Genomic DNA, 13,551 nt, shown 5'->3' on the forward strand with positions numbered 1-13,551 from the left:
GAGTTTGACATGGAAAAATTAAAAACTAAAGTCCGCCGGTAAAAGGATAACGGGCTTGGCGTTTGACCGAGATCCTCCTCCAATTTGTGAAGGTGTATTGGTTTTGTTCCACTAATTGTGCGCTGTAATTAATTTCTTCACTAAGCAAGAAAAAACAATTTACAAGTGGCAAAGTCTATTAGAGAATATTCGGGAACGATCCACACACTTGTTGGCTGGCCGATTCAGCTACCAACCTCTGGCATGGTTGGAAAAGTCAACAAACTTTTTATGGAAAATAGATGCACGATTGAAAAGGAAGCAAGCCGCAGAGTGATTGGAATATCATATACGGTAGGCTTTGAACCTCCTCGCTATGCTCAAATGGGCAGTTCTAAGTTCAGCGCAAAGAATGTTCACTTGAATTTCTATCTGTGTGATGATGAACCAGAATGGATATAACTGTTATTGGAAACGAAAATTGGATTCATCAGTATGAACTGACATCTAAAGGGGTTCTACGTTACCGGAACGACCTGATTTAGATCCGGTCAAGGGCTGTTACTCCAGCAGGATTCCCCGCGCATGCTTACGGAATGTTTATGCTGGTAAAACAACAACAAGGAACCCATATGGGACACCCTATGGCATGAAAACCACTCATGAAATTCAATACTTTCATAATCAATCATTTTGGCGATTCAAAAGGCATCTCAATGGTAGCTTGTGTTGAGAAGAAGGTGTCGCTATTACGAGCGGGTACTATGCTATGTGCAGTTTTAGGAAATCTATAAGATGCCATTAAGAAAAATAGATGGAGAAAATAAGCTCAAGGCAAGGTGCTTCTCTTGTGTCACGAGACGTCCGTTCATGAGAAGTATCTGGCTGTTAATTCCGTGTATACTCTAACCTTCCCTCCTACATACATACATACATACATGTATTTTTCAAGTGCTACATATCTTCATCCATACATACATACATACATGCATGTGTATTGTAGACTTCGTCTAAAACAACTTAATTCGACTTAGCGTTTTGCCACTACAAAATAATAAATTAGCTGTGTTCATGTAAAAATTATTCAGTAACTTAATTTCCGAGAATTCGCTCTCAAATAGAAAAATATCAAAAAAAGTGAATGAACGCTAAACCAGTAACAATTTGCTAGTTTTACGAACTGCTGATTAAATTGTTGGCGGGAAAAATCACAAAAATTTTTAAAAATTTCAGTTGAGCGTCCACCAAACACAAAAGATATCTTCAATGCTTCCGATTTGTATTTCGGAAACTGCAGCAACGTTGGCTGGAGCCTAGAGGCAGAAGTACCTACATACCTCTATATCATTATCCCATTCCTATTCAATATATGACTTCAAATGAACTTTATACATATTTTCTAAAATATAAACATATATTCCCCATATTAATCACCATTTATATTTAAATTTAGAACTTCGACCCAATTGGAAAATTTTTATTCGCGTTTATTTTTACGTTGCGATCAGCTGTTTTTGTCATTTGCAAATTCTTACAAGTAAAAGTCTATCCAGCAAAAACTTGCAACTTCTCCTCAAAATAAAATGCCATTTTGCTTTCCCACTTCCCCCAACTTTGTAAGGGTTTTGAATACATGAACACCAAAACTTGATAGTTTGCAACAATTGTTACAAATTATTTGCTTCATGAACAGACCATTTATTAGGTTTTAAGTCATTATTTAAATTTTAATTAAAAACAAAATTTTAAATACATATATGAATTCCGTATGTATGTATTTTTAAATAAATTAGGATTTATTGCAATGAAAAGCAAGCAAAATCTACTAAAGCTACTAATGCTGTTTTGTCAAAAGTGCACAGACACATGTGTATATGTATGTACGCGTATTGCTATATTAATACTAAATAACACTTTGTTGAAGTGCATTGATAATTTGCGATCGCTTAGTGACGATACCGGAGGCTATGGATGACTGTATGACTAATGTATGTTCGAAGTAAGTTTTAGATAATTTGATTGAAAAGAAGTGCATTCTGAGTTTGTACCTGCAGTTATTGCAAATCAATTAATTTCGTTCTTTTGTAGTAAAAAAAAATATGTCCACTGTTACTAAAAATGACCAACACTCAGTGGTGCCCACATGGGTGCAAGCGAAACTCTTCGAGAGTGTGCTCAAGAAGGAAGTGGACAATTGCAAGCAAATAAAAGAGTTCAAAGTTTCCCCAGCTTGTGCGCCGGGCGAGAATTACTCAACAGTAATGTTGAGAATTGAAATAACCGCAGAAAAGCAGGGTATGCATACACCTACACACACATAAATTTAGCTTCAGAATTATAATTATTTCGAGTATACAAACTTTAATTTTAACCCCATGCAGACGGCGCATCGGAGGCGTTGTCTTTTATGCTTAAAGTGCCCCATAATCATGAGTTCATGAAGGAAATGCGTAAAAAGTTCAATGTATTTGAAGTTGAAGATTTCATGTATCGTCAAGTTATGCCAGAATTGGAGCAACTGTATATCGATAATGGGCTCGCTGTGAAATTCAGTCCCAGAAGTTATCAATTGCCAACAAACCACGATTACATAATGTTGGAGGATTTGCGTGTGCGTAATTTCAAAAATGTTAATCGTCTTGCGGGCCTCGATAGGGTGCATGTAAAAGCAGTTCTGTTAACATTGGCGCAATATCATGCTGCCAGCGCTAAGCGTATTGCTTGTCAAGGAAATTATCCGAGCAAATATACCAGCGGTTACTTGACCGAATTACATCGTCCTATGTTGGAAGGTATATACAGGGATACATGTGCAGTGTGGTTGGAGTGCGTCGCTGAATATAAGGGTCACGAGACTTATATAGAAGATGTGGTATGTATGGTGAGATTTAATTAATTGTGAAGTGATTTTATAAGGAATATTTGAATTGAGTGACTTTAAAAGAAAGGTATCACTTTTGCTTCAGAAAAAAGAAAGATGTTAAGGAGAGATAAAAGGCGCAGTTAAATGGGTTTTGAAAAATGGTTGTGCATTATTTAATTGGAAACGCTTATTTCTGGTCGCTTGTGAACTTTTTAATTATTTACATAAAAATGTGATTTCTAATTGGATCCAAGCAGTTATACTTTAAATTTGGGTCCATTTGCCAAGATGGGAACAGTTTAATAATTAACACAAAGATGTACAATAAGCTTTGAGTAGCTAAATTCCAGATGAAAACTGTTCTGTAGTAAAAAAACATTGAGATAAGGAAAAGTCTATGCCAACATGTCAGCAAAAACAGTTGTATTAGGTAGGAACAGTGGTATACTTATTCCCCTATTTGCCCCCTTGGATCCGCCCCTGATAAAATGCAGATGAAAACTGTTCTATAGTAAAAACACATTGAGAAAAGGAAAAGTCTATGCCAACATGTCAGCAAAAACAGTTGTATTAGGTAAGAACAGTGGTATACTTATTCGCCTATTTCCCCCCTTGGATCCGCCCCTGATAAATTGCAGATGAAAACTGTTCAATAGTAAAAAAAATTTAAGAAAAGCTACAGTTTATGCCAACATGTCGGTAAAAAAGGAGTATTAAGTGGGTGCAGTGGTATACTCACTGCCAAATTGTTGCACCAGCATGATAATTGTTCAATTTAGCTCCAAACAGTTATGTTTTCAATTTTGGGTACATTTGCCAGGATGGGAACAGTTTAGTTATTTACGTAAAGATGTGTTAGAGACTTTGAGTACATGAATTCCAGAAAAAAACCTTTTCATATTTTAAGAAAAGCAACAGTCTACGCCAACATGTCGGCAAAAAGGCAGTATTAGGTGGGAACAGTGGTATACTCACTGTCAAAATGCTGTAACAGGGTTATAATTGTTTAATTTCGCTCCAAATAGTTATGCTTTCAATTTTGAACACATTTGCCAGGATGGGAACAGTTAAGTTATTTACATAAAGATGTGGAATAAGCTTTGAGTACATAAATGCCAGATGAAAAAGTGGTATTAGATGGGAACAGTTGTATAATTGATGTTAAAATGTTGCAGTAGAGTGAAAATTCTTTAATTTAGCTACAAAAAATTATATTTTCAAATTTGAACACATTAAGCGAGATGGGAGCAGCTTGCTTTTGCTACATGAACAATAAATCAAAGTCACTTTGAGCGCTTGTACTCCAGATGGGAACATTTTAATAGTTAGAGAATATGTAGTGGAAATTAAAAGCCGCTACAATAAACTAAGTAGCGTGGGAACAGTTAAAGTGCTGCAAACAATAAAGACGTTGAAGAGACATTTACTTGTCTAAGAACAAAAACATTTGGTTTAAACTGTTCAATTGCATGAATTCAGTTGCATTAAAAAAGGAATAGTAATAATTTTTAAGTAATTTTTTTTAATACAATTATTATAGAGTGGTAATAATTTAAAAATAGGTGGATGATCAGTTTCTCTCCACAGATGTTTTAAGTTATTTAACTGATTTGAAAAATACATATGGCTAACAAAAAAAAAAAAAAAAAAAAAAAAAACCTATGCAGTTTTGCCTTGAGATTAGTTTATTTAACCAGGTATGATTTGACATTAAAAGACTTTATCTCATTCGGCTCAGCAAATATTTACTAATCATTATACGAGTGTTGATGTCATCATTATTTGTTGGCCGGACAAGGAACAAAACTGTTCTCAGGTAAATATTGCTGACCTTCTATGATATAAATATGTGGGAATAGTTGTACTTCAAAAGAAATGCCGCTTTTTTGAGAAAGATACTCCTAATTTCATGCCCCAGATCAGGTTTTTTTTATTTAGGAAGTATTTATCAAAATTAAATGAATAATTGGCGCGTTCACTTCTGTTAGGAGTTTGACCGATAAAAATAAGCTAATTATTCCCTTTAACTTAAAAACGCACTTAAAATATTTTTGCATGGAAAGTAGATTTAATATCGTAGGCCTCAGCAGAGAAGCTGTTTGATTTGCTCTATTTTTATATAAAAATTTTAATTCTGGCCCAACGCCTGGTAACAGATAGAATAGGCAGCTTCATCATTTGAGGGAATTCAATTATTATCATTATTATTATAAATAATTAAATTATTATTATAATAAAAAATTAATCACCGAATTTTGTTTTTGAATAACTTTTTACTAAATATATTACAAAAATGAGTTTGAATGATATAAATATTTATTCTGACTTGGCTGTTTATATACTGCAACTGTCTAGTTCACAAGTGTCAAATATGATTGACATACGACGTCATTTGCGAAAATTATAACTCCTCAGGTAGAGTGATTAATTTTGCGCCAAATTGTATATGTAAATCTTCTAAGCATTTCTTGCGACGGAAGAGAAGCATTTTAAACTAATCACGTCCTTGCCGCCTTTTTTAGAAAAATTATCACAATGTTGTCGTCGGTGAGTTTTTCAAACTAAATAATGTCGATGACAGCGAGTTTAACGTGCTAAATCATGGCGACTGCTGCATCACTAATATTATGTTTCAATATGACGAGGCGGGCAAACTATGTGAAACCTATTTGGTGGACAATCAACTTCCACTATATGGCACACCAGCTTTTGATCTAATCTATTTTATATTCTCTTCGGCGCAAAAAGAAATTAAAATACAATACTTCGATGATTTTATTAAATTTTATCATGACAAATTAATTGAACATTTGAAGTTATTGAAGTACCCAAAAACGCTGCCAACTCTGAAGAAGATACATATGGCGCTGATAAAGTACGGCGGTTGTGTAGGTAAGAGCGGCATCAAATTACTTTTTTCTGTGAATATTTTTTTATTTTTTTTACTTACCTATTACCGTTGAATTTTCAGGTTATACTTCCGTAGTCAACGTAATGGGTGCTGTCTTATTGCCGCCCAGCGATGATGCACACTTTTCGAAATTCGTGGCTGCTGGAGATGAAGCTCACCGCTTCAGAAAGCTAATGTACTTGAATGAAAATTTTCGAAAAAATGCAGAAGAATTGCTGCCTTGGCTGCACAATCGTGGCGCTTTGAAGTTGAACTGATCAGAAAAGCAATAAAAGTTATGAAAATAAGGAATATTGACACTTTTTCTGGTTTGGTTTCTTTAATATCATAACAAAATAATTTTCTGTACACAATGAAACAATTAAAAAATCTTGATAATTAAATTTGTAAATATTAAATGGACAAAAAATACAGTATTCTTTCAAAATGCATTAAGATTATAAATATATGTATAAAAAAACCCTTTTCTTTAATAAAAATTAAAATTTGCTTGCAAAAGTAAGACAAAACCGTTAAAAAGTTTATAAATTTATTTTGTATTAAATCGGTTGCTGATTCTCCAAATAAAACACCCTCAAACACCGGTTTAGTTATAGAGATACAGGTTACGCTAAACTTACGCCCCCCAATTGTCATCTAACACTTGCCGATATGCTATGAAAATACAATTATTTTGAAGTGCATACATATGTACATACATATGTATATAATTTGTTTTGCTACAACAGTAACAGCGATGATTCATCACGAGCGCAGATAAGCCATTTACAAAAGGAAAGGAACTGTGGAATTTTCAAGCGAAATTTTTAAACACGAATTCTTTTGTACTTATCTCTACCTCTCGTTAGGCATAAGAAAAGCTTATCAATTTTATTTGTTTCCTCTTATTTATTATTACTATCTTATTACTTCATTATTATAAAAACGTTTACCATTTATTTCGTGTTGATTATGTGATATATACGCATATTTTATGCAATTTATATTTTAATAAAGCGCTAACGCTGCAGTTACTTTCAAATCAAAGCCATTTAATTCCATAAACATAATATGTTGCATACGCAGCTAAAGATATGTTGAATAAGATTTTTTGTTTTATATTCCGTTTAATTCGAATGCCGAAATTTTCAAATTTTGTAATTCATTTTATTAAAACATTTTGCTCAATCTATAAATTTTTAAAGAAACTATAAAATCCATTATACAACGGGGAATGCTTAAAAGAAAAAAGTTTAACAGGAACTCAGTATAAAATTTTAGGTATCTATGTGTATGTATGTATCGATTAAACTATAATTTTACTCATTTGCAGCAAAATATACTTAAAAAACTAGCATATGCGTGTGTTAAATATATAATGTATGCGTCTATTACATAAATATAAATTTTATTAACAAAAAATTTACTATATTCGCTTAGCATAATTAGCTGTTCTTTCATATTAACGCTCCTTGCCGTCGCTCACTTTTTACCCAGCAATTTGTACATTTCCTTATTTTGCTTATTCATTTTCAGATCAACATCTTCGACCTTATAATTCATGTTGTCCAGCAATTCGTTTTGCGATTCGATTTCACCACCCAAATCAGTAGCCAGGCATTTCAAGCGCGACAAATTATCGCACATTTCCTCTAAATTTGCTTCCAATTGCGTTTCGAATGGATTATTGCGCCGCTGTGCTTGTACCTGTTCTCGTTGTTTATATGCAGTGGAATCATCGCGAATGCGACTGATTGGATGATTGTCGTAACGTTCGGTAGGGGACATAACCCTTGGTGATATGCTATTATTGGCGGCATTTTCTTGTGAATGTTGTTGTTGCGTCGACTGAACATCACAACCCTGCTCGCTAGGTGAACGTGACGGTGGCACGTCTCGATTACCAGATAAATAATTTTTTAGTCCACCAAAAACGCTTTTTAACCCATTTAAATGACGTTGACTGAAACGTAATGTTGAATTGATTTCGTCCAACTGTCGTGATGTATTCTCTAACTGTTCGCGTTGTTTGGCCAATTCAACTGCGGTCGCTTTACCAACGTCTTCCGTTTCATATAGCAAGCCTATTCAAATAGAGAAATTTATAAGATTTTATAGAGCTTCATCACCGTAAATTATGAATGTTAATGTGTTTATTATTAACCTAAACTACGTTGCGTAGACTCCAGCGAGCGTGCTTCAATCTCCCTGCGCCTCTCGGCATAAATCTGTTGTGGCTCATCAAATGGGTTGGTGCTATGCCCACCCATGGCGCCACCAACTCCACTGCCACGTCCAGATAAACTGCTATTTGTTCGCGAGTTATTCAAAAAAATATCATCATCGACATCTTCTAGGTCAGTGGAATTTAGATCAAAATGATTATGCACTGGCTGCAAATAATTATTTGCCATGACTTCCTGCTTCGTGGGGTTTTCCGATGCTGCTATCAACTTTGTTCCTTTATTTACAAACAATTTCTGATCGCCTATGTTTTTAATTGCTTACGCTTGAGTTTCTTGCAATATTGCTTTAGGTAAATGGAAGTTATCTTAAATTTTGTAAAATTGGTACACAAAAAATTACAAGATAATTTTTGCTCTTTCTTTTCTACACAATGAAAATTTCTTTATACTACTCCCCCTCTTTTAACAAGAAAAACACTACAGCTGATTCACGTTGCCGGACTGTGAGAATTTTGAATCATGGTCCGCCACTACAACTCTGTGTTATGTTTTCGCATTTATTTGTTTTCATTCTATTTCAGATGGCAGCTGTATAGGTGTGCATCTGTTTGACCAACACTGATTTGGCGCCAAACATTTCATTTGTGATACAATTTTACACAATCGTCAAATATATTTTATATTTCGTGTTTACTTTTGAATAATGGCCTATGATCGAAGTTCGATGCGTTATGCGCACACCGATGGATTCACCAACGTTACTTTCACCGATGACGATGAATTCATAATTACTTGCGGCTCTGACGGGGACATCCGCATGTGGCGTGGCATATACGACGATGATCCCAGCTCCACTTGCCTTGGTGAGTTCGTTGTGTGTATTGCACATAACAACAAACGTCTACTGGCTTCCACCGACAGAAATACTGTACAAGCATATACATATCCTGACCTGGACAGTGATGGTACTTTAATGCGCTTTACTGCACCAGTGACTTGCCTTCGTATGCATACAAAATATATAGCTGCTGGTTCAGATGATACAAACATTAAAGTCTTAAAAAGTGATGACAGTAAAAGCGAATTGCATTTACAAGGGCACAGTGGTCCAGTGCTAGGGCTGGATATTTGCCACAAAGGTGAATTGCTCGCTTCCATAGCAGGGGATGGTTATTTGAAAATTTGGAACCTAGATCAGGGAGGAGCAGAAGTGAAAAGTGTCAGTGGCTTGCCGAAAACAAATAGCTTTGAGAATGCCGAGTATTTCGGAACACCTTGCTTCGAGCCACAGAACAGCAAAGCATTGGCTTATGTTCAAGGGAAAGAGGTTTATGTACTGAACACAGACACATGGGAAGTGAAATTTACACTATCCGACGACCGTATCAAAGGAGATTATACATGCTGTCGCTTTTCGAAAGATGGGCAATTTCTTGCAGCAGGTACAACAAAAGGCGAAATAAGTGTTTTTGATTTTTTGCGCAAGCAATCTTTGAAGACGGAACCTCCCGCAAGCGAATGTCAATCCATCACTTGCATAACTTGGAATGCAGCAGGCAATGAATTGGCCTATTGTGATGTAACTGGTCAGTTAGGTACGCTATTTCGTACGAAAGGCACAAATGGAGGGGTATTTGCAGATGGTGAATCGGAGGAAGTTGATTTCGGGGACATTCAATTCAATGATGATAACGACGATTTGGTTAGCGGCAGTGGTTTGGGCGCAGATGAAGAAAATCGTGGAGATTGCGATGACGATGATGGCATTTCAATTGAACGTCTAAAAAACCAAGTGATGCGCAAGGCTGATGGCTACGGTGATGGCCTGGAAGAAGACACAAGAGACTCTTTACCCAAATCTGTGAATAGCGATATTGAGACACAAGCATTAGTAAAAACGTTCAAACAACAACCTGCTTTCCAGCCTGGCTCCACACCATCTAATCTGGAACATCGTTATCTTGTATGGAACGATGTGGGCATTGTAACCGCTCACACAGAAGGAGCGGATGGTTCATTAGACGTGGAATTTCACGATGCCAGCATACATCATTCACTGCATATTCCGAACTACAGCAATCACAACATGGCTAGTTTAAGTACTAGTGTTCTGGCATTGTCAGCGGAAAACGCAACAAAGTTGGTTTGCATTGCACTGGCTGCATCCGGCAATAAGGAATGGTCAGTCACATTTCCGGATTGTGAAAGTACCGAGGCGCTGGTCGCTACGAACAAATTGGTGGGGGTTGTAACTAGCATGCAATTTTTGCGTCTATTCACCGTAATGGGCACACAGCGTGAAATAATTTCTATACCCGGACCAGTATTGGCAGTTGCTGGCCATGAAGACCGTATAATAGTGGTTTATCACAGCGCACCGCCTGGCACCTTTCAACAGCATTTGTCCGCTATGCTTATACAAACGGCGGGAATGCAGTTACGCACGCAGCACCTTGCAGTACCTTTAACCCCAGAGCGGCGTCTAACATGGTTAGGTTTTTCGGATTGCGGCTCACCAGTATTTGCTGACTCAATGGGTTTGTTGCAGTTGTACAGTCTTAAGAGTCAATGTTGGTATCCAATCTGCGACACTTTAAAACAAAGTCAAAGTGTATCGAACAATTACTTCGTTATTGCTGTGTCTGAACGTACCCAAATTATACAAGCGGTTTTGTGTCGTGGCAGCTCATATCCAATGACAAATCCGCGACCAATGACACAGGAATTGAATATGCAGTTGCCCATATGTGATGCCGAAGTGGAAAAATCTGAATTGGAGGATACTTTGGTACGTACTTCTATTATGTCCGTGGACAATGCGGAGAAGACCATCAAAGAAACCGCAATCAAGCTTTTCGCATTAGCCTGCCGTAGTGAAATTGAAATGCGCGCCAAAGAACTGATTGAAACTATAGCCTGTCCCGAATTATTGCTGTTGGCTGTGAAATACGCTACAAAGTTGGGTCGTATTCATCTTTCCGATCGTTTGTCAGAGCTAATGCCCCAACTCGAAGAGCAAAATCAACGTGAACAACAGGAGTTGCACGAATTTCAGCAACACCACAACATCATAGCATCGCCCGTCATGCATTCACAAAGTTCCAGTTTGGGTAACAACCCGACAAGTAGCTTCCGAATTGCGCCAAAGGCCATGGAATTAACACATGCGAGACGTGCTTCACTGAAACGTTTTGCTCTATCTAATTCACCGGCTACTTTTGGCAAAAAATCTGCAACAATGAATACGGCTGAGCAGCCATCATCTCCAACACCGACAACCACAATTTCCGGGTCAATTGAATCGCAAGAAAATTTTCCTGACAAAAATACAGAAACATTAGACGTCAGTAATGGAGAACTAAAAGAAGTCACGCGTACTCCTCTTAACGCAGTGAATCCATTTGCGGCCAAACGCAAGCACTCAGAAGTAGATTCAACGAATAAAGGCGGTGTTTTAATTAATGGAGGCAAGCTGAAGATTGTTAAAAAATAATTAAGTTAAATACTAATACTTTGAAATCATATAGTTTGTAGCCTTTTAAGTATAGTATTGTTTTTTTGTGTTTTAAATATATTGACTTTGCACTCATATTCAGACAATCATGATTTTTTTTAATATCACTAATTTCCAAATAAGTGCACTCATATGTTATTTTGGAAAAAAGATGTAATAAAAAACGAATTTCGGATAAAAGTTGAACTTTGTGCTACATAAGCTCCTTTAAGGTGTTCCTGTATTTTATTTTATCTTTGAAAACAACGGATCCCAGCCTATCTGCCGCGCAGAGTTTCCCATTTCGCTTAGGTTTAGTTGGCAACGCTATGCCTACAATACAAAACAGCTGTTGATTACAAGACAAGCAGCAAGCAGCTGTTAGTAGCATTGAGTTATTCACCGGTCACATATTTTATCGTTACATGATTTTTTACTTCGCATTTGTGTAAATTTATAAGATAAAATGTTAACGAATATTCGGCAACTAAGTACAAAACAACTGCTGCAAATCTTTAAAGTCAGTTGGTGTGATAACTCAAAATCAGTTAGTCGATACAACTCATCACTCAACTACAGCACGCAACCAGTCTACCAAAACATTTTCGATAGAAATGCAAAGCGTTTGCAAAAAGAACGTGCAGCGCGAAAGTGAGTTTGTCATAAAATCTTATAAAACAATAAAGTGTTGTCACTTGTTATCATCACAGCCCCGACGTAGAGCTTTATGACTACTTGAAGGAAGAGGTTGGTTTCCGACTAGCGGATCGCATCATTGATATTAAGCGTGAATTCGCAAATGCCGCAGATATTGGCTGCAGTCGTGGATTTCTCTCCAAACACATTATGGCTGAGAGTGTACAGCATCTAACGCTGTGCGACACTAGCCCCACAATGCTAGCACAAGCACAGGGTACGCCGGGTTTGAAATTGACCAAGTTAGAGCTGGATGAGGAAAATTTGGATGTAATGTTATAAAGAAATGTTTGAAATTTCCATAAATAATTATTTAAATATTTTCTTGCAGTTTCCTGAAAACTCGCTAGATTTGGTGATATCCAGTTTGAGTTTGCATTGGGTTAATGATTTACCGGGTTGCTTTTCAAAAGTAATGCGTAGCTTAAAACCTGATGGCGTTTTTATAGCATCACTATTTGGCGGTGATACGTTGTATGAGCTACGTTCATCGCTGCAATTGGCCGAAATAGAACGCAAAGGCGGGCTGGCACCGCATATTTCGCCCTTCACACAGGTACCTGAGGGGTCAAATTAGACTTATCTACAACATAATAACTTTGGATTTGTTTCATTTACATAGATTAGAGACGTAGGTGCATTGCTAAACCGTGCTGGCTTTACTATGCTAACCATCGATACGGACGAAATAGTAGTGGGATTTCCAAGCATGTTTGAACTTATGTGGGATTTAAAGGGTATGGCAGAGAATAATGCAGCTTTCAATAGACCAGCACATATTAGTCGCGAGACTATGTTGGCAGCAAGCGCTATTTATAAGGAACTATATGCTAAGGTACACTTCATTTCATATTTTTTATATAATCATAAACCCACACATACATATGTATGTAACTACAACTTTTATGTATGGCTTTAAGGATGATGGCGTGTCAGCTACATTTCAAATAATATATTTTGTCGGTTGGAAGCCGGGCCCAAATCAACCGAAACCCTTGGAAAGAGGAACTGGTGAAGTTTCCTTAAAGGATTTGGGCAAGATTATCGAAACAGGTGGACCAAAGAAAACGTCATAAATCGAAAGTAGCGCAGTTCAATGATGTTGAAAAAAACAAATGTTTGTAAAAATTTAAACACAATTGTAATAGGCTTAAACATTTAAAATTATATTTTAAAGAAAATTTGTTGGCTTTTGTATTATAGCAAATGCTGTCTTTATTATTGACTTTAGAAATAATAGTCTTTAACTGTATTTGTAACTAAACACTATAATATATTTGTATACGTGTGTTTGTATGCGTATGCATACAAAGTGCAGCAGTTTTTGTTATACAAAGTGTTGATTTTATAGTTCCAAATTTGCTTTTGAAAAAATAAACATTAGCGAGTATCACTTTGGTTTAAATATGTTTCTTGTTTTATAGATGACAATTGAAAAAATAAA

The 13,551-nt window shown here is 36.3% G+C and overlaps 4 protein-coding genes across 4 annotated transcripts; 3 read left to right on the forward strand and 1 right to left on the reverse strand.

Annotated features, from left to right (window-relative positions):
* The first annotated feature begins 1,877 nt into the window (after nt 1-1,877).
* Nucleotides 1,878-6,251, forward strand: LOC128867639 (uncharacterized). Its single transcript, XM_054109060.1, has 5 exons — nt 1,878-1,978; nt 2,068-2,274; nt 2,361-2,851; nt 5,365-5,734; nt 5,814-6,251. The coding sequence occupies exons 1-5, from the start codon at nt 1,966-1,968 to the stop codon at nt 6,008-6,010; spliced, it is 1,278 nt and encodes a 425-aa protein (XP_053965035.1). The 5' UTR covers nt 1,878-1,965; the 3' UTR covers nt 6,011-6,251.
* Nucleotides 6,252-6,570: 319 nt separating this feature from the next.
* LOC128867641 (synaptosomal-associated protein 29) lies at nt 6,571-8,393 on the reverse strand. The gene is made up of 2 exons (XM_054109063.1): nt 7,897-8,393; nt 6,571-7,816 (listed from the first exon to the last, which is right to left on the reverse strand). Exons 1-2 carry the CDS (start codon nt 8,144-8,146, stop codon nt 7,215-7,217), a joined length of 852 nt encoding a protein of 283 aa, XP_053965038.1. The 5' UTR covers nt 8,147-8,393; the 3' UTR covers nt 6,571-7,214.
* Nucleotides 8,394-8,488: 95 nt separating this feature from the next.
* On the forward strand, nt 8,489-11,518 carry LOC128867637 (WD repeat and HMG-box DNA-binding protein 1). The gene has a single exon (XM_054109052.1). The coding sequence runs from the start codon at nt 8,622-8,624 to the stop codon at nt 11,409-11,411; it is 2,790 nt and encodes a 929-aa protein (XP_053965027.1). The 5' UTR covers nt 8,489-8,621; the 3' UTR covers nt 11,412-11,518.
* A 172-nt stretch (nt 11,519-11,690) lies between these two features.
* On the forward strand, nt 11,691-13,263 carry LOC128867640 (arginine-hydroxylase NDUFAF5, mitochondrial). Its single transcript, XM_054109061.1, has 5 exons — nt 11,691-12,062; nt 12,122-12,377; nt 12,439-12,663; nt 12,730-12,942; nt 13,028-13,263. Exons 1-5 carry the CDS (start codon nt 11,878-11,880, stop codon nt 13,181-13,183), a joined length of 1,035 nt encoding a protein of 344 aa, XP_053965036.1. The 5' UTR covers nt 11,691-11,877; the 3' UTR covers nt 13,184-13,263.
* The last annotated feature ends 288 nt before the right edge of the window (nt 13,264-13,551 follow it).

Source organism: Anastrepha ludens, chromosome 6 (genome assembly GCF_028408465.1).
Source record: "Anastrepha ludens isolate Willacy chromosome 6, idAnaLude1.1, whole genome shotgun sequence".
In the NCBI taxonomy this organism is placed as follows: Eukaryota; Metazoa; Arthropoda; class Insecta; order Diptera; family Tephritidae; genus Anastrepha; species Anastrepha ludens.